Here is a 25,214-nt window from a genome sequence, read left to right as displayed (position 1 = left end):
GAAAGACAACTGGAATCAGCGGCATCTCTGGGATGAGCTAGAAACCTAGTGCAATGGAAACTCCCAGGAACCTATGAGGGTGACCTTAGCTAAGACTCCTATCAATGGGAGATACAAAGTCTTAACTGGCCTTCTGTAACCAGGCAAGTCTTCCAGCAGAAGAACTGGGACCCCCAATCTAGCCATATCACTTTTAACCAAAATTTTCTTGACCTATAAGATATGCTGGAGTAAAAGTGGCACAGAAATTGTGGGAGTGACAAGCCAATGACTGATCCAGCTTGAGACCCATACCAGGAGAGTAAGCCCACCCCTGACACTGCCTGGAGGCCCAGAACCTGGACAGTCCAGAGACCTAGGATAGAACCAAATGTAACTGGCAACAACAAAAAAAAGTCAATGAAATTATTCCTAATGATACTCTGCTATACTCATAGATGGTTGCATAGTTCAATTGTCATCAGAGAGCTTTCACCCAGCAACTGACGGAAACAGATGCAGAGACCCACAGCCAAACATTAGGCGGACCTTGGGGAGCCCTGTGGAAGAGGGGAAGGAAGAATTATGAGAGCAAGAAGGGCCAAGGACACCACAAGAAAACTCACAGAATCAACTAACTTGGACTCATAGGGGCTCCCAGAGATTGAACCACCAACCAAAGAGCTTACATGGAACTGACCTAGGCCCTCTGCACGTTAGGTTGTGTAGCTTGGTCTTCTTGTGAGACTCCTAACAGTGGGAACAGGGGCTGTCTCTGACTCTGTTACCTGCTTTTGGGACCCTTTCCTCCTACTGGTTGCCTCATCCAGTCTCAATAGCTGAGGAGGTGCCTAGTCTTATTGCAACTTGATATAGCATGGATGGTTGATATCCATAGGAGGCCTGCCCTTTTCTGAAGACAAAGGAGGAGGAGTGCAGAGAGGGTGGGAAAGGGAAGTTGGGGTCAGGGACTGGGAGGAGAGGAGGGAGGGAGTAGAAAATGTGATCAGGTTGGGAAAATATTATGATTAATGAACTGGAAATAACATATACAATGACAATTTAAAACACATACACAACAAGAGACCACCTGTGACCATGTAACACACAAGCACCCAGGAACAAATCTACTTCCTAGAGGCCTGGGTGACCTCTGCTGGAGACACTAAGATTTCAGTGCCTGGACTGATTCATCATGCTCCTGGACCACTAAACACAGCAGACAGCCACCATCTGTACACACCATGTGAACCTAATCAAAGCCTCAAGAGTTGGAGGTTGGTCTTCTGGCTTGGCTATGCACTTTTAATTTGCCTGTTCCTCCCTAAACTTATGTTAAGCTATTAGATATTTATATACTGCCCACAGATAAAGAACACATAGCAAGCATACAGTTTCTGTTAAAACTGTAACTGAGACACCCTTTGGCACCTCAGCCTCTTGGGTCATTCATACTGGTTTAAGATTTGGGAATTGTTTGTCTTTGAAAAGGAAAACTTGATTTATTGATTTATTTGTTTAAAATACACTTAATATTTACCAGAAAAATTTCCAAGTAAACCTATATATGAAATATCTGATTCTCCAGAACAAGAGACCAATGGGGTTTGGATGTCGACTTCCAGAGCTTTCTGTGGACAGGATGCCACATGAGTACACTTCATCATGGAATTCACCAAAAATGAGAGTGGTGGCAGCCCCCTGCTCATAGTTGTCATCTTCTCTTACAAAGAACTAGGAATGTTAAACTTATTGTCATTTCCAACACCTTGCCTCTGCTCATTTACAAGACCACTTACCACACACACTCACCGTGTTGTACACCCCTTCAACTGTTTCCGGTCCTTCAGTGGATTTAGCCACGACTTTCAATATTCCAGGTGAGCCTTTCTCCATCTGCTGAATCTAGTAAGAACACATGAGGTATTGGCTCTAACATGGCAGAGAACAAACTAACCGAAGGATACTTGTGTATGGGTATACTTGCAGGGTGATGGTCACATGCGTGTTTGAGCACACTAGAGATTCCTGAACTAAGCAGAGAAAGAAAACATCCATGATCTACATTTTGCAGCTAGAACTAAATCAAAGATTCACCGAAACTGGAGGCAGTGTAAAAAAGGAACACAGGGGGTTTCCAGGTGTTGGCTTATTAAGCGGTTCCACTTACTGGGTGGGTCAGAAAGATTAGCAGGGGTCTAAGTGGGAAATACAGTACTTAAATGTTATCTTGTTACATTTGAAGTGTTCACGAGGACTCAAGCAGTGCTGTCTCTGGGTTTTTCTGAGTGAGCATGGGGTTCAGGAGAGACACCTTAACAGAAGCTGTTAATATGAGTGCCCTGAGCCCTCACACAAAACTCACAGCTGCTGGCCACAGACCGCTCATAAAACATACAGGGTGGTGAAGAGAGATGCAGAAAAAACAAATGGGCACCAGCAACTGCTGGCTGAGCAGACTGGATGGGAAGGCACAGGCTGGGGCTGCACCAGCCAGAACAGTGAATTCTTGGCAGACAAGACATGTCACTACATGCAGCAGAGAGGCCTATAATGTATGGACAGATGTGGCCATTGGGCTTCCTGAAAAGCAGCTTCAAAGGAGTAAAAAAATTGGGTGTGAAACAGGCAACAGATTAGAGGCAGTGTGCAGAGGATGTCTTTAGAGGGAAAGGAGTGATGGAGAGCCAGTCGGAAGGCATGCAGGACCGCTTTGCCTGAGGAGGAAAGCTGGTGACAAGACAGGAGGCTTAAGACATCACAGTCTTGAGATGGTCACAAGGAAAGAAGGGAGCCTCAGGTGGGTATGTTTGTAGACCTGGGGTAGATATGTCGCCTTAAGCACTGTGCATGCATGCAGACCTGGGGTAGATATGTCGCCTTCAGAACTGTGCATGCATGCAGACCTGGGGTAGATATGTCACCTTCAGCACTGTGCATGCATGCAGACCTGGGGTAGATTTGTCGCCTTCAGCACTGTGCATGCATGCAGACCTGGGGTATATATATTACCTTCAGCACTGTGTGAGTGCATGCAGACCTGGGGTAGATATGTCACCTTCAGCACTGTGCATGCATGCAGACCTGGGGTAGATATGTCACCTTCAGCACTGTGCATGCATGCAGACCTGGGGTAGATATGTCACCTTCAGCACTGTGCATGCATGCAGACCTGGGGTAGATTTGTCACCTTCAGCACTGTGCAGTGCATGCAGACCTGGGGTAGATATGTCACCTTCAGCACTGTGCATGCATGCAGACCTGGGGTAGATTTGTCACCTTCAGCACTGTGCATGCATGCAGACCTGGGGTAGATATGTCACCTTCAGCACTGTGCATGCATGCAGACCTGGGGTAGATATGTACCTTCAGCACTGTGCATGCATGCAGACCTGGGGTAGATTTGTCACCTTCAGCACTGTGCATGCATGCAGATCTGGGGTAGATATGTCACCTTCAATGCTGTATGAGTATGTTCAGACTCATTTACTTGATGAAATAAAAGAGGGCAAAATTTTAAAAAGGAAAAAAAAAAAAGACAGCAAAAGGGTCCAAGCTGCCAGACTTACCGAAACAGGGGTGAATTTCCTTTGGAACTTGATGCCTTGTTGTTCCAGGTAGGATCCCACTTTCTCTGCCATTTCTTGATCAAATCCACGGAGAAGGACAGAGCGTACTATAACTGTCACGTCTAATCCCAAGCCAGCCAGAAATCCTGCACACTCTAGACCAACATATGAGGCCCCTACAACTAACGTGCGACCAGGGCAGTACGGTAGAGAGAAAAGGTCATCACTGAAAGAGATAAGAGAAACAGAGTGCAGGTGGAAATTACGAAACGGGTTTCAGTATGTGCTGATCTGTTGTTGGAAAGGCAATTCAGTGCTTGAGTAGAGGCACCGAAAGAACACAATGGCTTCTAGAAGCTTCTAGTCGGGGCTACATGAAAGGACATGGAGAAGACATCGGTCAGTATGTTTAAAATCAAGCAAGATCACAAGCAAATTACTTAAAAATAAAACAGAGGGCCTGGAGAGATGGCTCAGTGGTTAAGTGCACTGGTTATTCTTGCAAAGGACCCGGGGTCAGTTCACAGAACCCATAGGGTGGCTCACAAGCAACTGTAACTTCAGTTCCCGAGGATCTGATCCCCTCTACGGTTCTTGTGGGTAATACATGCATGTGGCAGCCAGAAATACATGCAGGCAAAACACCCACACATAAAATAAAAATTAATTAATAAAAAATGATAGAGCCAGGTGAGGTGGTGCACACCTTTAATTCCAGCACTTAGGAGGTAGAGGCAGGTGGATCTCTGTGAGTTAAAGTACAGCCTGGTCTACAAAGCAAGGTCCAAGACAGCTAAGGCTGTTACACAGAGAAACCCTATCTCAAAACCTAAAATAAATAAATAATAATAATAAATAAAATAGAAAGGAAACTATTTTGTTTTGCAGGAATATTATGGGTTATGTAGATGTGTATGGTATGGTATATGAGGTAAATGTAGTGTGGTATGTGTGTGTGTCTGTGTGTGAACATGTATGGTATATGAGAAATACATAGTGTGTGCTATGTGGTGTGTGTGGATGTGTACAGTGTATGAGATATGTGTAATATGGGGTATGTGCCTTTTGTAGTATCCATTGATATGTTCAGTGTATGAGATACATGTATTGTGGTGTGTGGTATGCATGGATGTTAAGGTGTATGAGATAATGTATAGTGTGTGTTACGTGTTGTGTATACTATGTATAAGATATGTATAGTAAGTATGGTATATGTGGTATGTGCAGATGTGTATAGTGCATGAAATATGTGTGATATGTGTGGTTTGGTGTGTGCAATCGTATGGATGCATACAGTTTTTTTGAGGTACGCATAGTGTGTATGGTTATGTGCAGTATGTGTAGACGTGTGTCTAACCAAACAGTGTGATGAAAACGTATTTCCTCAACACATATCTACTCCACAGTCTGAAGTCCCTGCAGTGCCATGGTCTCTAGTTGACACTGGGGAACACTGGAGTGGATTTGCAGCGTGGGCCATGCAATCTCACAGCTAGTCAGGTTACCTAGAAACAGCATGGCTTCCATGTGGGTTCCAACAGTGACCTTGATTCCTGCCTGGCCTTACATCTCTTTGCTTTACTATGTTAACTGGAGCTTCTTGTGCTGTGTATACTTTTGTCATGAATTCAAATCCTTCGTGACAAGGAGCATGTAAAATGGGAACATTAACAAACACACGATGCAGAAAAGTTGAAATAAATGGTCTATTTACTCTACCTGGTAATACAGTATTCCTTATCTCCTTGGATTCCCAAGTACTGTGGCCTTTCACCTGTTGCTATGACAAACTTCGAACCAGTGTAAAAAGTTTCCTGTCCTTTCTTATTGGTTGCCTTGAAAAGAAGAGAAATAAAGTTTAGTAGTCTCATTAACACATTCGCAGCCTCTCATTTGGCAGGAATGACGGGTATGCAGAAGCCAGCAGTGCCGAGTGACTGGCACCACATAGACAGCTCGAGTCAACACAGCGCAGTGGTCATACTCCCACTCTGGGGCTAGGGTGGCTGAGTCTTACAAAGCCAGTTTAGGATGACTTCATAGAAGGCCTAGAAACAAGAAGAGAACCAAGGAATTGCCTCTATCAGATTGGGAAAGTCTACACTGCTTTCTCTTGTCTGATGACTGATATGGAAAGGCAGAACCACCCTGGGCAGGCTGTCTAAGAATGCTAGTGAACATGAGCCAGAAATCAAGTCAGTAAGCAGCTTTCCTCCAGGGTTCCCACCTCTGCTCTGGCTCACACTCCTGCCCTGACTGACCTGGAAGTGTAAGCCTGCAAGGCAGGCTGGAGCTAAAATGAAGGCCCTCATACCATGCCAAAGATCTTCTGCTAAGCAGTGCCAGCAAGAGTTACTGGTTATTTGTGACTGCATGAATAATTCAAAAGACATTTGCAGGTAAGAAATTCCGACGCCAACTGTGGCGTTTAAACAAGTGGATGACACGGCCAGCTGGAAGGTAACCCCCGGAGTCAGGGGCTCCTCGGGACGGCTGTGAAGCAGACAAGTGAGAGCAGCGTGGGAGGGTCTGAGTTTGAGCGGTGGGGTTGATGACAGCCACACAGGAAGCTGGGTGGGGAGGGTCACTCGGCCATCTGCCGAGCCTTAGACAGCTGAGAAACTAACTACCTTGTGTTGCTACAGAGTTTGGGAGGTTTGAAGGGGCAACTTCTAGCAACTGACTACAAAAGAACCTAAAATCTTGTCAAGATCATCTCATGCTGTGTTTGCAAAGAAAAGTATAAAACTATCCAGATGTCTAGGGTGACGCTAATCACACAGGGATCCACGGAGGGCAACAGTTAATGTCTTTCCTAACTCCAATTCAAAGAGGCCTCGCTTCCTTACAGAGATTTGATGGCACATACACATCACATGCTTAACCATGTAAAGTGGCCCCTATTGAACACTGCACACCGAAGGTCACATTTTCATGTTCCAAAAACTCCCCACTGCTGAGGTGCTTAATTTTAGTCTGCTGCACTTCAAGCTGTTTAACTATTTTGAATAACAATGAAATAAAAGGCAAACAATACCTTTAAATTAAGAGTTCTTTAAAATGCACATACTACAATTTATCTTGACATGTAATCAACAAGCAGTGGTGTGAAAAACACATACATGAGGCCACTCATTGGGTGTGTGACAGGCCAGGGGCAGTCCTTAATGTGCAACATGGAATTTTAATTTCAGCGCAAGGCCAAGTAGACAGAAATGGAACACAATGAAGCAGGCAATTCCAGGGAGTACCTTTATCTTATGTGGCTCCACAAACTCCCCATAGGCATTGACGTAGGTCACACCTTTCTCCCGAAGTGTCAGCCTGTAGCTCCAGTTCAAGGAGCCGATGTGGTTCTGGATCGCTTCTGTCATGGCCTCCCAGTTATGTTTCACTGGAAAACAACAAGGGCGAAAGTACACAGTGAAGGTTTTGTTGCTGGTGTTTCTTTTGTTTTTGAAACAGGATGTTTCTCTGCAGCCCAGTCTGGCCTTGAACTCCTGGTGCTTCTGCCTCCTGGGATTATGTGTGCACTATCACACACAGGTAGGTTATGTGTGACCACACATGAGCCCCATCAGTGGTTTAAAGACCTGTGCCTGCTATGTTTTCTTCCCCTTTACATTACAACACGTGGGAGAAGAGACAGGAGTTCTGAGAAGAAAAAGGCAGAAAGCCACACAGAGGTGCACACCCCACATGGCAACGCCCACCATGCAAAGGAGGCCCCTCTGTCAGGAAGCACCTCCCAGAAACCCTTCTTACACCATGGGGCCTGCTTCCCTCATCCCACTGAGTTGGACGAAGTCCTTGGGTTGAGACAGACATGGTCGGGTGTGGAGCATTGCATAACATTAAAATCACAGTGTAAAAAGTTCACAATTCAAGCCCTGCTTCTGATGTCCATTTTCCTGTAGAGGTAAGTGATCTATTCCCTCCTTGGCAGACATTAAGATGCTCCCTTGTGCCCTGATTGCCTTAAACAAGAGGAAAAACAGCCAGTGGGACTACTCTTATGCTGCCACCTGACATTCAGAAAGCTCTACAGAAACCCTGAAGAAACTGAATAGCGATCACAGCTGCTTGCTCCAGCTCCTGAAGGCGCAGCCATCCGGGGCTGACTCAAACAGTTTGCACTGGATTTTCTCTTGTCAAGAGCCTTGGTAAACACTTGCCCAGGCCAAAGTGGGAGCTCTTCCTCTGGTGACCCAGCAGAGAGACTACTGTGCTTGGTGCTAAAAGGGACACTAAGGTGACTATGACCTATGCAAACAGAAACCTTCCTTCCCATGAAAGGGTCATTGTGGTGGCAGTGCCCCTTCTGGACATAAAGACTGCTCCCTGTGATGGTATGAAAGAAAATGGCCCCCAAAGTGATTGGTGCTATTAGGAGCTGTGACTTTGTTAGAGTTGGTGTGGTCTTGGAGGAAACATGTCACTGTGGAGGTGGGCTTTGAGATCTCGTATATGCTCAAGTCATGCCTAGTTTCTCAGTTCACTCGCTGTTGCCTTCAGGTCAAGATATAAGAACTCTCAGCTCCTTCTCCAGCACCCATGTCTGCCTGCATGCTGCCTTGCTTCCTGCCACGATAGTGGACTGAACCTCTAAACTACATGCAAGCCACCGTAATTATTTCCTTTATAAGAGTTGCCAAGGTCATATGATGTCTCTTCAATCAATAGAAACTCTAAGACATCCTCTCATACAGACATCATCTGCAAAAAAACAAACAAACAAAATTGCTGCAGCCCCTAGGGTTGCAATATTAGGCCAAGTAAAACACTTATCCCGAGGTGTCGTCCTTGCTTATTTTTAGTAAAACGGGCTGAGCTGAAAACAGCATCAGGGACAACAGACTGTGGAGCAGCCACTGCCATAACAGCTGCAGCAGAGGTGGAGCTATGGAGAGCAGCCAGCAGGCCAGGCAGCAGAAAAAGGAAGAGCCACTTTCCTAGCAAGGCCTTGGCAGCAAAGGAGTAGGGGCTACTCTGCATGGAACAGACAACTAGAAGCCAAGATTAGGGCTGTGGAAACCACCAGAGCTCTTGACAAGGGGCAGGGGTGGCAATGACTCCTGAAGAGTCAGAGGTGCCTGTGGAGCTGTGAGCTGCAGCAGCCATAGTAAGCTGCAACATCCATCCTGCCTAGGGCTGAGGGACCCCCATTTCCTAAGCCACCAAGATACTTATCCTCCCTGCTCCTGACACCGCCCAAGAACTGTAACGCTAGAGGGCACCATCTGCTGCTGCCCTGTCCTTTCTGAATCCACACCCTGCTGAACACCAGGACCTCTATCTAGGTAGAGCCAGAGGAATCCAGCCAGCGGACAGTGACAGTTAGTGACCAAAGTCCACTCAGTTGGCTGGTCTTGCCCACTTCCACTCCCATTTGGTTCCCTGTGAGGCGCTTTCATGTAAGTATCTCTGTTGTTTTCTCAGTGTTGGGGCCTCGTGCACACTAGGCAAGTGCTCTGCCAGGTCCTTACATTTCTTTACAATAAAGGAAACTTGAACTCAAGAGTTGCCTTTTATCTCACGCTATTGACTAGTTATTTCTGGCATGAGGCTAGGATTTAACTGCAGGGCCTTTCTCCACCCCGCCTCTTCTAGCTGGGATTATATCTTGTCTATAGGTGCCAGATCTGGAGGCTCACAACCACCTCTGTGTAGCTCCACAGTCATAAGACACAGGGGCCTATCTGTGCAAACTGGTCATAATTGGACAAGAGTTCAGAAAACAAGCCAGTAACTTAGGGGTGGGGTTCCATCTCCCTCTCTCTGTTAGAAAGGCCCTTCTCAGCCTCCAGCACAGTCAGTGTGGACAACAGGCCTTCCCATGGTACCAGAGTAAGGAGAACTCTATGGTTTTGCAGCCTGGAAAGGTCACTTTCATTACTGTATACCCTCATGATGCAATGTTCTCCACAGTGGCACATTTTTGCCAACTCCAGGCCTAGAAGACCTTTCATTCCAACCCTCTGGGGAACTCTGACTGCAGGCGACCCTGTCTATTTTCTTCACAAGCCAAATGACCATTACTATAAAATGTAAGAGTTCCAAACCTGGCTGTGCATCAGCCTGCATATCCTGCAAATCACCAGATCCCCTGAGCTTCCCCGGGAGACTGCCAAATGTAGAGTCTGGCTGTGTTCCACGCTGTGGCTATTCCTTCACTGTTAAATCAGATGAGAAAAGTCGCCCTCCATTCAGAGAAAGCTCACTTAGTCTCACAGGTTTATTTTTCAATATAAACTTTAAAATGATCACTTTTGAGCTTTGAAGGGGGAAAATAAAAGTCTCGAGTGGTGCTGGGTCTACATAGTCATGAGCTAATCTTGAGATACAGCCTCCTCACAATATTGAGACAACCCCTCTAATTCACAGTACTCTTTGGTGTGCACTAACAGTCTTCCCATGAACACCGTTAGCTTTGCTCCAAGGCATCTCATCATTTTTGTCATTTTTCACTATATTTTTAGCTTGTTATGGCTGGCAAGTAGGAAATGTGATTTTCACACTAACTGAACTAATTAATTCTAATATTGCTAAGTTCAATCTTTTATATGTTACAGATATGTCATAAAGTTACTTTCCCCCATTAACCCTTTTCAATCATATGTCCTTTCTTTCCTGTCCCTCTTCCCTGTGCAGTGGCCAGGTGCACAGCCATGCACGGAGTGGCCCTGGGACACTGTGGCCATGCACTAGGTGACTCTGGGACACTGTAGTCATGCACTAGGTGACTCTGGGGCACTGTGTCCATGCACTAGGTGACTCTGGGGCACTGTGGCCATGCACTAGGTGACTCTGGGGCACTGTGGCCATGCACTAGGTGACTCTGGGACACTGTAGTCATGCACTAGGTGACTCTGGGACACTGTAGTCATGCACTAGGTGACTCTGGGACACTGTAGTCATGCACTAGGTGACGTTGGGGCACTACGGCCATGCGCTGGGCAGCTCCAACTCATATTTAACACAGAATCAAGCTCTTCAGTAAATCTTTGCTTTCCCCTCTTCTTCTCCCTGAAAAGAAGTTTCTTGTGTTAGCTTTACTGACAGAGTTTCTAAAGCATGGTAGGTGTGATATTTTCACAAATGCCTTAAGGTCACCTTCCCTGACCAGGATCCCTCGTTACCTACTGTGAGCCCTGAAGAGCTACATACATATTCCTTTAAGACACTCATGCTTGTCACTGGATCACCTCTTTTTTATTTTAGATTCACTAAGTATTACAGTTACTTCAGTCTCAACTTTTCTTGAGTCTTAAGCTACCCCAGCCTCCCGTTTCCTAGTCTTGTCAATCTGTGTACATCCCCAGCCCCCACTTTATCACCAGATGCTGTCACTCTGCCTCACAGCTCTTGCTCCCCAGAGAGCTAACCTTCTAGGATGTTCTGCAGATGCTCTGTGTGGAATGTGAAACAACATAAGGATTCATGGAGGAGTACTCTTAAATACAGAAATCAACGGCAAATAGAGAGACTTGCTTCCATCTACAACCAGCAGGTCCTACACTAATACCCTCCAGAGAGCCGCCTGGTGAAATGGATCTAGTCTCAGCTAACACACCCAGCTACTAACTCAACTACTACTCAACTGAACCCAGCTACTAAGTAGGCCTGCCTGTGTTGTCCATCTCAGCGAGCCACAGCCCATACCCATTGTGCAACCTAATGGCTGTCTCCCTCCTCCACTTTAGGGAATCTGCTGGGTCTATGATTGTCAGTCACCTCTAATACTCTAGACAGGCATGACTATCATCAGCATCAAGGTCTCTGGAGAGCTTGGTTTTTAAAACCTCTACAAGATCTTCTGACACAGCCACTATGAAGACCCCCACCTTTGTGTTGAGCTGGCAACCACAGTCAGTCAGATCTCCATCGCCAGCATCCCTAAATCCACATCCCATTCTCAGTCCAGCATCTTTGCTCAGGCCCATAGCATTTCTTGCCTCGTCTCTCTCACCTCTTCCCCTTTGTAAGTTCCTTCGTGCTTCAGGAGGGATCTGGACTCCAAGCTGCAGCCTCTCTCCTTCCTGAGCTCAACCCCCCCACCTATGGGGTAAAGCCTAATTGCTTAGCTCTCTATGGTTACCTCTTCCACCATCTTCACCCTGCGCCCCCAGACCCTATTTCTCACATCTGCAGTTCTAGTCAGCCTGATTCTGGCCCCAGCATCCTCTTTCTCTGTGACTTTCAAGATGCAGATTGAACTGAGTACGGTAGTCCATGCCTGTCATCCCAGCTACTCAGGAGGTAGAGGTAAGAGGATGACCTGAGGCCAGGAGTTCAGATCCCACCTGGCAAACATGGTGAGCAAAACTTTGTCTCAAAAGAAAAGGGGGAAGGCGTAGCTAATATAACAAAGCTTTTCTTGGTGCTCCTCTGATGCTGTAGGGTGCATCAGGTACCCCTCACATGCTCTGCAGAGCTGCTGATGCTTCTGGGCAGGAACGGGACTCAGCCAAGAAGCTTAGCACAGATTCACCACCACCACCACAACAACAAACTTTCATTCTATTTTCTTCACACTGACAAAAATGAAAATGGCCATCACCCCCTTTCACCTTCTGCTGGACTTGCTCAAGTTTTATCTCTGGACCTAAGTCCCAGGGCAGCAGCTGGCATTGTGGCCTCTGTAGCTGGTAAGCAGCATGGTCATGCTTACTGCGTGAATGTCAGAAGCACCTGCAGTCATGGACTCAGCCTGTCAGGGTTTTCCAGCCCCCACTCACCCTGCTGGCTATACTCCCAGCCGAATTTCCTCGAGTCCTGCAAGGCCTGGCCCAGGAGGGCTGCTTGGTGCATCAGCTTCTTAGGAATACAGCCCACATTTACACAGGTGCCACCAAGTCCTAAAAAGAAAGCAATGTGTCAACATTCCCCTAGTGCTTGTATGAGGTTTCTCACATCAGTGTGGGGCTATTAAAACATGCAAGAAAAGTAAGCTTTGGTGGTGGCAGGGACAACTTTCATCCTCCAAATGAGGCACAAATGATAAACTATCTAACTTGCAACTGGTGAAGACCCAAGAGGGGGTGAAAATACCGGTCTATATGAAGAGCTCTGGATCATCTGTGTCTGATACTCAAAGGACAAGAGCCACCTAAGCTAATGAGATAAGCACTGCACCCTTGGAACGACGGCTTCTAGCCTCTCCCTAACTCTCATTCCTCTGAGCCAACTGTCAGTCCTCAAAAGCTGTCTGGGAGCATCTACTCTGAATTTGGCCTACACGAAAAGGGCCAGGCCTGTGTGCCCCATGTGACCTACACAAAACAGGCCAAGCCTGTGTGCCCCATGTGACCTACACAAAGCAGGTCAGAACTGTGTACCCATGTGACCTACACAAAATGGGCCAGGCCTGTGCACCCCTTGGCAGGACCCAAGTAAGGAATTCTCTTCAGCTGCAATTTCTTCTAATCCACGGACTAGTGGGATCTTTTTGGACAGGGAGAAAAGAAAAACAGGGAAGAAGCAAGAGGGAAAAGGTTAAGGGTACACACCCAGACCAGTCAAAGAACAAGCAAGGTGCATTGTTGTACCCTAGGAGTTCTAGGCGAAGGCCTTTGAATTAGCTTGAATTTCAAACAATGTTTTTGCTTTTTGTGTGTGTGAGTAAATTGTTGTTGTTGTTGCTTTTTCCCCCATACTTTACCTATCCTGGTTCTGGGAGGAACAAGAAAGCACAGTCAGGCAGAATAGAGTCCATAGAGCTATGACAACACATTTGGAACAAAAGAGCAAGAAAAGTCAGAGTAGTACCCAAAGCTAGCAATAGCAGTTACCATGAGAAGATGGCAAGGGGCCAAAGCGAGTGCCAGGACCCAGAGACAGTGGCATCAACCATGTGTGACCTTCCAGATGATGAGCCCTAACACGTCAGGGTCCTAGCTTCCATTCCCTGTCCCCTGCTCCAGAGTGACAAAACCCAACCTGAAACCAGAAAACCAGAGACAACCAGTTGTCAGGCTTCTAGGTCAGAGCAGACCAGAGACATGGCAAGGTGAGCACTCTGCCCTGCAGCACACAGCAGAGATTTATGGCCGGGAACCACGTGTGCTTCTCATGCAACCAAAGGGAAATGATGGTGGACAATGACAATAGCAGCCATTGTACAGTCATCAAGTCCAGCTTGAGACTGAGACAGAAACAGAAAGTGGGCAGGACACAGCATATGCAATGTGCCTACAACAATGTGAAAGCGCTGGTGTGTGCATGCATGCAAAATCTACGACAGGAATATGGGTGCTGGGCCCCAGAACTGCCTTTCTTTTCATAAAGCTGAACTGTTTGCATTCGTTTGCAGAGTCTACACCTTTGTATGGCCACCCTCCTGAGACCAGGCAGGGATACATGAGATTACAGGAAAGAAGCTGCCTGTAGAAACACAGGACAAGGGCTGGAGAGATGGCTCAACAGTTAAGAGCACTGGTTGTTCTTCCAAAGGACCCATGTTCAATTCCCAGCACCTACATGACAGCTCACAACAGTTTGTAACTCCAGTTCCAGGGGATCCGACACCTTCACACAGGCATGCATGCAGGCAGAACACCAATGCACAGAAAATAAATACATTAATTAATTAAAGAGGACAAGCAAGAACTACAGCTTACCCCAGGATGAGCCCTGAGGCGACGGGACCACAAAGTCTAGCACCATGACCTTCTTTCCCAAGTTGGCAGCTTCCTATAAAAATAACCACATAGAAAGGTGTCATGTCACCTTCTCACCCCCATTTTTCTCTCCCTTAAGTGAACAGTCTGAATTTGCCAGATACTCCTCCACCCCCAATAAAACCAGTCATTATAAAAGCCTAGATTGCAAGTTTGCAGTTAACTTGGGAAAGTCATTGATGGTTCACACCTTTGCACAAGAGAGTCCACCAGAGCCTCCACCAATGACGATGAGATCATAATCATGAGCCGAGTCTTCATTAAGGAGCTTCTGCAGTAAACCGCTCCGATGTGCCTACAGATTACCAAAGGAGACAGAATAGCACACGGCTCCATTTCCAACCAGCATGAATTCTTTGACTAAACAAATCTGGAGCTGGAGAGATGGTTCATCAGTCAAGAGCACATGCTGTTCTAGCAGAGAACCTGAGTTCAGTTCCTAGGAACCATGATGGGTGGCAAGCAACTGCTGGAACCCGAAGTCCCAGGGGATCTGACATCTCTGCCCTCTGCAGACATCTGTGCACATGCTCACACACAAGCATACCTTCCACACACACACACACACACACACACACACACTTAAAATAAAAAATAATTTTTAAAAGATACCCAATGCTGGAGACTTAGCTTAGTAATGGAGCACAAGGCCACACATTTGGTTCCTGGCACCAAAAATAAAGAAAAGCAAAAAAAGACCTCAGGAATTATGGGTCAAAAATCTGTGTTGGGGCTGTAAATCTACCTAGATCTAAATAGAGTACAACTTATGCCAACAGTTACATATTTATGTTCACTGTGACCTAGACATTCTGATAGTTATCAGTGTCAAACGAGGCCACTTTCCACAGAAAAAATGATCAAGAGTCACTGTTCAAGTCCTTGTTCCTCTGGGCTAGTTTTCAGTTGAAACTTGGCTTTTATGTACCAGCAGCTGTCTTCGTGATCTCTCACAAACTGACCCTTCATTCCACAGCTGTGCTGGGTGGCTTCCTTTATCACTTCCATCTCTGTTTCTTTCCCAATGGCCACAAGACAGGCTCTGGAGTCTCTTGCTCCTTTTGACTCCCTTGGTGAGAAGCTGCTCATGGTTGAGGTCAGGTAAGTGACTCAGCAACACTGACTTCATGCAAAGCTTGTTGCCTTGGAAGCAGCAGACTAGAGCCAGCCCTGCTCAAGTGCTCTATACATCACCATCAGGATTCAAAGGTGCTCTGTGACCGCTGGAGAATGGTGTCGGCTATACGACCACTAGGGAGTGGTGTGGGCTATACGGCCACTGGGGAACAATGCCAGAGATGGTTTTTAAAACATCCTAGAAAAAGCTACCCTGGCCTCTTTATTTAATGTGACTCAGAAAACTCCACCTCCTTGGATTCCAGCTCATTCTCTTTCATCATCGTCAAGGTTAGGATGGATGGTGTTAGATAGAGTGCTGAGCAGCACTTACCACCTCCACAGTGGCAGAACAATAGGGGTAATACTGCATAATCGTGTGGATCAGAGATTAACATTCAATGTGACAATCCTCCCAGCCAAAACTTACTCTTAATTAAAGTTTCAGATACGTACTTAATCATTGGTTACTAGTGCTTACATACCTACATACAGGATTAAAACAGAACTGTATTGTGATAAAAATAACTACAGAATAAGGGCCTTATTTATTAAACATCAAAGGGAGACCAAGCCCAGGACTTCTCACATGCAAGGCACTTTACTCCTGAGCCACATTTCATATACACACACACAGTTTTAATCTGTTACTGTCTACCACAATGGCTCCTATGTATGACCTGTATTCTGAGAATCAGGAAGTTAAAAGCCCTATGATTTGTATCCAGTATTGGCAGCCCTGGCAGGAGTTCTAATTCCCTGGACAACAGTGTTTGTGTCGACCAACTCTTGTTGGGGAACAGTCTATTTCAACCCCTAACAGGAGGAAGAGACTAGTCCTGGCCCCAGCAACCCACTTGTTGCTCTTCCTGGGGGACATGTGAACAAATCTCTCTTTACCTCAGATAGGGCACAACGAAGGCATGATTCTAAGTGTAGCTTAGGGAACTCATGAGTTTAACTGGGCTGCTTATGGGAGTGTGAACTTGCTCTCGGCCACACTACTGAAGAAGGGTCTGTCTTCATGGAAATTAACATCTTATCCATCTCTAGGAAGGGGCGGCTCATGAGCTGCTCTGGAGCCACTGTGAACCTCTCATGGGCATCATGATGCTCCCTCCTCACACACACACGAGAGTGGTGATGGGCCCAGTCCTGTGATGGTCACAGCCACTCTGACTTCAGGCTACGCACAGCCCTCCTGTGCTTGGGTCAGCACTGTGTAAGTTCTAGGGTTTAGTTGGTAGGAAAATTCATTTCCTTTGCAGTCTCAGGGTTACCTGGTAACCAGCCTTTGTGCTATTCTGGTACTCCCCTTTGACACTGATTAAATTACAATGTGAACAGTGTCAAGGACCGGGAGTGATGACGATCATTACCTGGAAAGTTCGGTCACATCCGCCCACGTGCACTTTATTCACAAAAATATTGGGCACCGTTTTCTGGTTACTGATTTCTGTCAGCACTTCTTGAACACTGGCCCCATCATCTAAAGAATAAAACAGCATATAAAGACACTATAAAGGTCCCCTTGCAGAGCTCAAGTCTTACAAGTTCATGTCTGTGACAGGTCAGTGTGCTCCATGACTTTATGGAATAATGACTCAAGATTCAAAAGCAGCTACACCTTCAGAGAACACCCTAAACCCAAAGCCCGACCTATGGGTTCCTTTTAGGACAAAGCATCTGGGTTAGCTTTTGCATACGCAATAGCTCAGCCACAATCAAGGGACAAGTATCCTTTAAGAGACAAAACCCAATGGCACCTGTTATAACTAGCAAGAAAATGCTTCCTGTGATTGAGTTTAAAGTTTTGTTTTGTTGTTGTTGTTTGTTTTGTTTTTTGTGGCAGGACAGTGGTGGCACACGCCTCTGATCCCAGCACTCAGGAGGCAGAGGCAGAAGGATCTCTGTGAGTTTGAGGCTATTCTGCTCTACCGAGCAAGTTCCGGGACAGGCTCCAAAGTTACACAGAGAAGCCTTGTTTTGAAAAAACAAACAAACAAAAAGATTTTCTAAGTGTGGTCTGCAATCTTGGAAGATACAACTGGGCCATGACATGTAGGACTTGACACTTATTGGTAAGAGTATCTTGTTTCTTAAGGCAACCTGATGAAAAGCCAGTGCCATGAAGGCAAAATTGAGGGGTTTTTTTGTTTGTTTGGTTTGGGTTTTTATTTTTTTGCTGGTCATTATCACATCCCAAATTCCTGCAAAGAACAGCAGATGTGAAGTATTCAGCGACAGCCATGGCCATATATGACAAAGATTCAAAACTAAGCTGAAAACTAGCATGTTCTTCCCCATGGGTAACGCAACCAGGAAATGGAGTGGATTCCTTTCTATAAGTGACAGTTTAATCTATTTTGTAGAATGCTGACAGGAGAGTATCCAATGCCTCAAGCACTTTAAAGTTAGAAGCCCACAGTGCTCCATGTCCTGTCCTCAAATATGGAAAAATCTTTATCAAACTGTTTGTCATATGAAGGTTCATCTCCTGTGTGGCTAAATAGAAACAAATAGAGCTCATTTGACAGAAAGACATGAAAGTAAACTGAACTGAACAAAGTAAGTGGAACAGCCATGCTGGCATTTACTGCAAATAGCAGCATTACTGACAGCTACTCACCAACTTGATCAAGTTCTAGGATGTTATAGTCCACTCCTAAGGATGAAAAGAGTTCCTTAACCTGTAAGAGAAACCCTTGTGAGCTTCGTGCTCTCAAAAGGTTTAGCAGCTATGAAAGGTACCCATGTGACAATAAGAGATGTCCAGCACAGGTAATCTTTAGGGACATGAGTTTGGCCCATGGTATTCTCATTTTCCTCTATATACTTCCCCAGAGTAACCCAGCCTGCCACCTCCATTCTTTCTGTCTCCTTCTGACTCCTAATGAACTTTTCTGCCCAAATCTCCTTTCTGGTTCAGGGCAGGCTCCTGGCACTCTTCCAAGAGTGCCATGCCTCAATGCAAATCTTCAGCCATATTGTTTCATTTTTCCATGCTTCCTCTCAACAGCTATTAAGTTCCTCCAACTAAATCAACCATCAAGCATCTATGATCAGTCAACCATGATCTCAAGTCCATAAGATGCAACGATGAATCAGACACACTCTCTGCCTTCTAGGGCAGAAATCGAGGGCATGATAACAGTTTAACTATGGCCCATTTATCAGCTGCCCATCAAAAGTCTGACTAAGAGACCACAATGTGGGTATTGCCCAGAGCTGATAGGCATACAGCATTGAATCTGAACTGTAACTGCTGTGCAAAGCTCTAGCTAGGCTTTACCTCAACATCTGCCTTCCAGACATCTTCCAGGTCACACCAACCTCCCCACCACCCATCCAGTGACAGCAATCACCAAGTCTCAGCTCTCTGTGTTGAACTGCTCCACTCTCTAGTTCCCAACAGTCACTCTATCTCAAGTTCTCCTGCTGACACCAGCTTGTCTCCTCCAGCTCACCCAATGGCAGCCACTGGTCTTTTCATAGCCATTTTGTGACACCATCCTTCAACACCCTCCACCCTTGAGATAAAACCAGGAGGCCCCCAAGCCCTAAGCAGATCTGGTGATGCATCTGTAATCATGGTAATTATCTAAGAGTAACCCTTTCACATCTTGAAACTCTCCTAAGAACATTTAGCAAATGAACATTTATTCCAGAATTTTTTTTCCTAAGGAAAAGCAGAGTCTATGGCTCTGTAGTTTGGCCCTGCCCCTTTCTCCTTTCCTGGCAGGAACTCTATTTCCAAAATAGTATCTCCTTAAATGGCAGGTCGCCAGCATCTCTCAGCTCTGAGTCACAGAAGCTTCAAGACGGGGGCTCCCTTCCTCCACTCAACCCTATCTGAGGTCAAACCCTCTACATAGGTGGCTTGGGGAAAATCCTAGGGTCCCAGATCATGTTCCCTGTGTAAGGTCAAGTCCTAGGAAGAGAAGAGCAAGCCAGGAAGAGTAGATGCTGCAGGCCCACTAGGAACCTTACTCATGAAGCCAGGGTGTCACTCATTGAAAATTAGGTCACTGTCCCCACCTTCAGCTCAGGAACATCATGAGGGACTTTTGCAAGGAGAGGAGGCAGGCCATAAGAACAGAGAGCTCCTGGGTGACTTCTTTTGAAACAGACTGTGGGGAAGCTCCAGTTCAAAGGCCATGGAGATGGACTACCAGGCAAGAAATAAGAGGAGGTGACAGCCACTCGAGGGACAAGCTAATCTGCTGATGAATGAGGGCCACCACAGAAAAGGACAACAATTCCTCAGAAAAATACAACTAAAGAGATTTGTAACATGGGTGTGTTCACTCATGTTCACTGCAGCATCACCACAACAGCCAAGAGCAAGGCAAGTATCAACAGGTGTCTGAATTGATAGGAAAGGTACGCGTACACACAATGACTTATTATTTGCCCTTAATAACAAGGAAAATTCCAGCTCACTCTACAAGATGGGCTAACCTTGAGGACATTACACTAAGCAAAACAAGCCAGATGCAAAGGCCAAACAATGAACGATGTCACTTATATGTAGCACCTGGAGTGATCAAACTCACTTTTTGATAAGATGGCGAGAACTGGGAGAGTGGAAACATTAGTTACTGTGTTGATGGGTTATTGCATACAGTTGAACCAAGGAGTCAGGGACTCTGGTAGACGGGTGAACCAAGGAAGCAAGTGTAACTGACATTAGTAGGAACAGTCTCTGTAGGGGAGCAGCATTCAAGGCTGTAAGTACCCAGGGAAGTAGTAAACAGAAGCTATGATGGACATTTTATGGACACACTACTTATTTTAGCACTCAGACCAGGAGCAAAGACTTGTCATTTCTCTGAGCATAGCCTGAGAAAGGTTTTGCCATTTTTCTCATAGGTTCGAAACTTTGGAGTCCATGTCAACAGCAAATATTCACTCAGGACTTCACCCACTCAGGGCTTCCTCCACTCTCCACACCCAATGTCACTGGCCCCTACTCTATTGATGTGACAAATGTGTTTTGTTTTTTAAATCCAGGTATTTTGCCTTGGTTTAGCCTGGGTTATCTTGCCTGTGAGTACAACTGTCTCCATTGCTGGGGTTTGTATGATAGCCAGGTCACTCCTTTCTGCTCTGGGCTAACATTTCTTCACCATAATCTTAAATCCACACTTATCAGTAAAACATCTGGAGACACTTAAACCTTCAAAATAAATCCCAGCCATTTTCAGGGAGCCCCCACCCCAGTTTCCTTTCTTACTCCTTATATTCAACACACTTCCTTCCTTCTGTCCTCTCCTTGACATAAATTCCTATGTCAAGTGCCTTCCCTTACAGGCAGACCCCCTCTTTACCCCGGAGGACAAGCCTACCTGTCCTTTCCTTAGTCTGTCCAGATCATTTGAAGTAGCTACTATCTGTCTGTCTCATTGCCACAGTCCTACTTTGTCACAAGCTCTTTTTTCTGTGCTTGAAAACTGGCTAGCTGACCGCTCAGCTATTCTGAGTTCCTGGGGAGTGGGACCAGAACCATGTTCATATCTCTGCAATGCTAAGTACCCAATAACTAATGCTTGTTAAACGGCATTACCACTTCAATAAAAGAACAAATCGTTCTTCTTGGTTGCTGTAGAGACCATATGTGAAAACTACAATGGATTGTGAGTCACACATTTAATAAGCCCATGAACAAACCACCACAAAATCAGTCAGTGAATGGTCACCAAAAGATAGGCATCTGGGATGTATATGCCCTAGAAAAAACACCCAGGAACTCACTGGAAGACCTACCATCCAAACAGAAGCAGGAAAGACTGGACAGTTAGGGGTCAGTTTGAACTGTTAAGAGACCCTGCACCAAGAAGTGTCACCAAGAAAGAGGCCAGCCCAAATGAAGCTCAGGTTGATGGAAAGGATGAACTCCTTCCTCAGTGTGGAAAACAGAAGCAGCTGAGATCATAAACAAACAGAACAAAAGTGAATTTCACCAACACTAACTCCCAGTGCTATAACGAGAACAAGCGTGGAAATCATACTACAAAACTTGCATGAGCCAAACAGGAGAATGTGTTTATAAGTCCTAAATAAGACTTAAAAACCACACACCATGAAAGGGAAGCGAAATGGGACAGGTCTCATTGTGTAAAACTCATAAACCTCAATTACCAAAAGACTCAATAGAGTCAGGGAGATTTCCAACACATAACCAAAGGATTAGTATTTATATTATATAAAGAAAACCTACAAATTAGCACAACAAAAGAAAGACAAGAATCAAATAGTCTTAATAGTTCACAGGAGTAAACTAAAGGGAGCCATAAACATATGGATTTCATTAGGTAAATGAAAAATTCAAGCCACAAAGAAAGGGCATTACCTACAGGAACTACAAAAGTGAAAACCAGCAGCTGTCAGCAAGGCTGTAGAGCAAGAGCTGTGACACACTCACTAGCACACACCAAATTGTGTGAGCACTTGAAAACGCCTGACACTGTGATTGCTTCTACGAATCAATCAGACACCCATTCTAGGCTTTTCAGCTAAGATCAAGGGCAGCTCAAAAGCAGCTACCCAGGTAAGTCGGTCAGGGGTGTGCTTCCAGAGGTACCCCAGGATAGGCATCTAGCCATATTGTTTTTAAGATCAAACTATTGAGCCAGTTGGGGTGGTTCATGTTTGCAATTCCAACATTTGAGAGGCGGAGGCAGGAGGATTACCACAAGTTCCATCCTAGCCAAGGGGACATCATAGCGGTGGGAAGCAAAGAGGCAGAGCTACGGGTACTAACACGTATGAGTCTCTAAGCAAAACTGCTGAGGTAACGACTATAGGACAATATGTGATTCTACTGACATAAGGGCCCGCGTAGGCCAAAAGGAACTGAGTACTGTTAGTGATGTGTACGCATCCGGTGAGTCAGAGACGCATAAGGAATGTGGTTACCCTGTGGGGAGGGAGGGAATATCCAGGAGTCTCCATGCTGCTAGTGTCATTTTATTGGTTTTTTAAAATGAATGCATCTTTATATGTGTGTGCTTGCAGTTGTGAGGGCCAGAGGACAACCTCAGGTGTCATTCCCTGGAAGATAGTCTGTCTGTCCACTTTCTTTGCAATGAAGTCTCTTATTGGCCTTAAACATACAAGCTAGGTAGTCTGGACTTACTGTCTCTGACATCCAAGCACTGGGATAAAGTGCATTCCACTATACACTTCATTTTTATGAGTTCTGGGGATGGAATCTGGGTCCTAGAGCTGGCAATATTTGTTGTTTCTTGTGATAGGGACTTTTATAGCAGCCCAGGCTGGCCCAGAATGCATGATCCTCCTGCATCAACATCTTTTTTCCCCTTTTAAACAGTGCTAGAAATGGAACCCAGGCCTTCCTTGCTCCCACTAAGTCACATACCAGGCCCTTAACTTTCAGATAATGTTAAGTAAACATCAAAATATTGAACATTTCCATTTTTCATCTTCTTTCCAAAGGTTTGTTTCTAAGACAATGTGTTTTTAACTAATAATATGATAACAATGCTGAATGTCCACCTAGTCCCAAATTAGGAGTGTGCAACAGAGCTTGAAAACCCCTCTGCCTTCTTTAGAAGTGGAAGTCAAGGCCCTACCCGTTCTGAAACCTGGTCTAGGAGCCAAACACGCGAATTAACAGGCGTGATCTGGATCCAACTTCGACATCCCTTGTTCTTCCCTTTTAGTAAAACAATTTCAAACGTTGGGTGTTGTTTTTTTTAATTTTTTGATAAACTTAAGCCCATATCAGGCTGGAAGACAAGCGTTTCACTAGGTGTCTGCCGTCTGGGACCTGGTGGCCTGTTGGAACAGGTAAGCAGCTATGCTCAGAAACTAGCTTTCAACCAAGCTCCCTGCGTAACACGCCTAGGAGAAGCCACAGAAGGTCTACTCCGCCCACCCTCCGCCCTCCGCCCCTGTCAGCTCGGGACCACCCGCCCACTAAGCTCCACCCAGACCCCCCCATCCACTAGGTCCCGCCCACTGAGCGCCACTCAGACCCTCCCCATTAGCCCCGCCCACCAAGTCTATTAGGGTTCCGCCCATCAGGCGCCCCGCCCACTAAGCGTGCTCAGACCCGCCCGCCCACCAGGCGCCAACTGGAGAACTCGACCTTCGTCCCGCCCACTGAGCTCGTGCGGTGACCCTCCAGGCCCCCGACTCACTGAACTCGCCCAGCCTCTTCACCACGCTCCTCCCACCAGGTCCAATCGTCTACATCCACTTCGCTCCTCCCACCAGGAACTGCTTAGACCCTGCTCATCAAGCCCCGCCCCCTAGCTCCGCTCCGGCCGGCCCCGCCTACCCTCGTGCTGTGTGGACAGTAGCTCTTGCTGAAGATCATCACCCGGTTGCCCTCGATGAGGTCCTTCAGGCGGCGCCGTAGTTCCTCGCGGGCATCGGGGGGCTGGTGGCTTGTCCCAGGGGACGACAGACGGGCGCGGCGGCCGGGTGGCGACGACATTAGTCCGCCACGGACCGTACCCAGGCGGCGGTTGGGAACCACTGCCGCCTTCCCCTTCCCCTTCCCGGGCGAGGTGTGCGCCCGAGGAGGCGGCGGCGACGGTGACTGCTCCAGGGTTTCGTTGTCGCTCCCGGACGGGCCGGGCCTGCTCAGGAACCGGGACACGGGCGGCCGCCTAGAGGACGATGCAGACAACGCCACTGAGAACTTGAGAACGCTGCGCACCAGCCACCGGCGTACTGGACAGCAGCGGGGCCACGCTCCGGCCCTCGCGACCCACCTACAGAGAGTGCCCGCCTATTGACCGGCCACGCCCCCGGGGCAGTTTCGCCCCACCTCCAAAGCCTTCCCAAGGCTAAGCCACGCCCCCTAGCACAGCCGTGTGTGCAGGTGAACTAGGCCATCTACTGCTCAGGAGAGTAGCAGTCACTTGCCATTTTTCAGTGGTGCAGTATCAAGCTTGTATGCTCTGCTATCCTTGAAATTATTGTTTTCATTGTCGTTTTACCACAGCTTCTGCCACCCAGAGGCCTCTCTGCAGTACCATCTGCTCCTGATTCTCCACCAGTCTCAAGATAGGTGCTTTTCAGGAAGGATAGATGCCTATGTTTTATATTGGGAACCGTGAATAAAACCATATCTAGGAAATATTTTTTTAAGTTTGCATTACCAAAGCTGAATAAAACATCACTTTCCCGTTGCAATTCAGTTTTAATATGAGGTTCCTAGGTCACTGCCACCCCGGAACTCCCCATCCCTGTGACATACTGTGCTTGGGTTTTTGTTTGTCTTTTGGTTTTTTGTCAACTTGGCACAAACTAGGATCACCTGGGAACAGAGAGACTCAATTGAGAAAATGCTTCCTTCAGGTTGGCCTGTAGGCAAGCCTGTGGAGCAGTTTCCTTACTAGTGATTAATGTGGCAGCCCGCTGTGGAGGGGTGCTACCCTTGGGCAGGTGGTCCTGCGATGTAAGAAAGCAGGCTGAGAAAGCCAGTAAGCAGCATGCCTCCATTGTTCAGCCTGTTTCTTGAGTTTCCAACGTTCCCCAATGATGGGCTGTGACTGGGGACTCGGAACCCAAATAAACCTTTTCCTCCACTAAGTTGGTTTTGGTCAGTGTTTTACCACAGCAACGGGAAGTAACTAGAGTACATAGTATTCTGGAGCCACCCCCAACAAGTGAACCTTTAACCACCTTTGTCCAGACAAATCCTGTGGGCAATATTTGGAAGGAAGGCCAGAGGGCTAATGGGCTGCTCCTGGTCAAATAAGGACACTGTGTGCAAACATTTTATCATCTGAGCCCTCTCCACAGGCTCAAGCTACAAAGTTCTTACTGTAAACAAAAACATTGACTCTAATTGGTGGCCACTGTTAGTCTTAGCACCTGTGGTCCGGAATACTGA

At 46.5% G+C, this 25,214-nt stretch overlaps 1 protein-coding gene across 1 annotated transcript in view; it reads right to left on the bottom strand.

The window, feature by feature from the left end:
* The window catches only part of Txnrd3 (thioredoxin reductase 3), a 35,979-nt gene extending 11,898 nt beyond the window's left edge, over positions 1 to 24,081 (bottom strand). Inside the window, exons 1-10 of the mRNA XM_005071152.4 lie at positions 23,649 to 24,081; positions 17,973 to 18,033; positions 16,723 to 16,832; positions 14,418 to 14,522; positions 14,168 to 14,240; positions 12,287 to 12,406; positions 6,800 to 6,942; positions 5,268 to 5,383; positions 3,549 to 3,774; positions 1,792 to 1,884 (exon numbers count right to left, since the gene is read on the bottom strand). Of these exons, the coding sequence (XP_005071209.1) occupies positions 1,792 to 1,884; positions 3,549 to 3,774; positions 5,268 to 5,383; positions 6,800 to 6,942; positions 12,287 to 12,406; positions 14,168 to 14,240; positions 14,418 to 14,522; positions 16,723 to 16,832; positions 17,973 to 18,033; positions 23,649 to 23,807 (1,206 nt within the window). The 5' untranslated portion in view covers positions 23,808 to 24,081. The remainder of the gene's footprint in view (positions 1 to 1,791; positions 1,885 to 3,548; positions 3,775 to 5,267; positions 5,384 to 6,799; positions 6,943 to 12,286; positions 12,407 to 14,167; positions 14,241 to 14,417; positions 14,523 to 16,722; positions 16,833 to 17,972; positions 18,034 to 23,648) is intronic.
* Positions 24,082 to 25,214: the final 1,133 nt, after the last annotated feature.

This window comes from Mesocricetus auratus, unplaced genomic scaffold (genome assembly GCF_017639785.1).
Source record: "Mesocricetus auratus isolate SY011 unplaced genomic scaffold, BCM_Maur_2.0 Super-Scaffold_100676, whole genome shotgun sequence".
In the NCBI taxonomy this organism is placed as follows: Eukaryota; Metazoa; Chordata; class Mammalia; order Rodentia; family Cricetidae; genus Mesocricetus; species Mesocricetus auratus.
The sequence above is the reverse complement of the archived record's forward strand: the minus strand, read 5'-3'. Positions and strand labels throughout refer to the sequence as shown.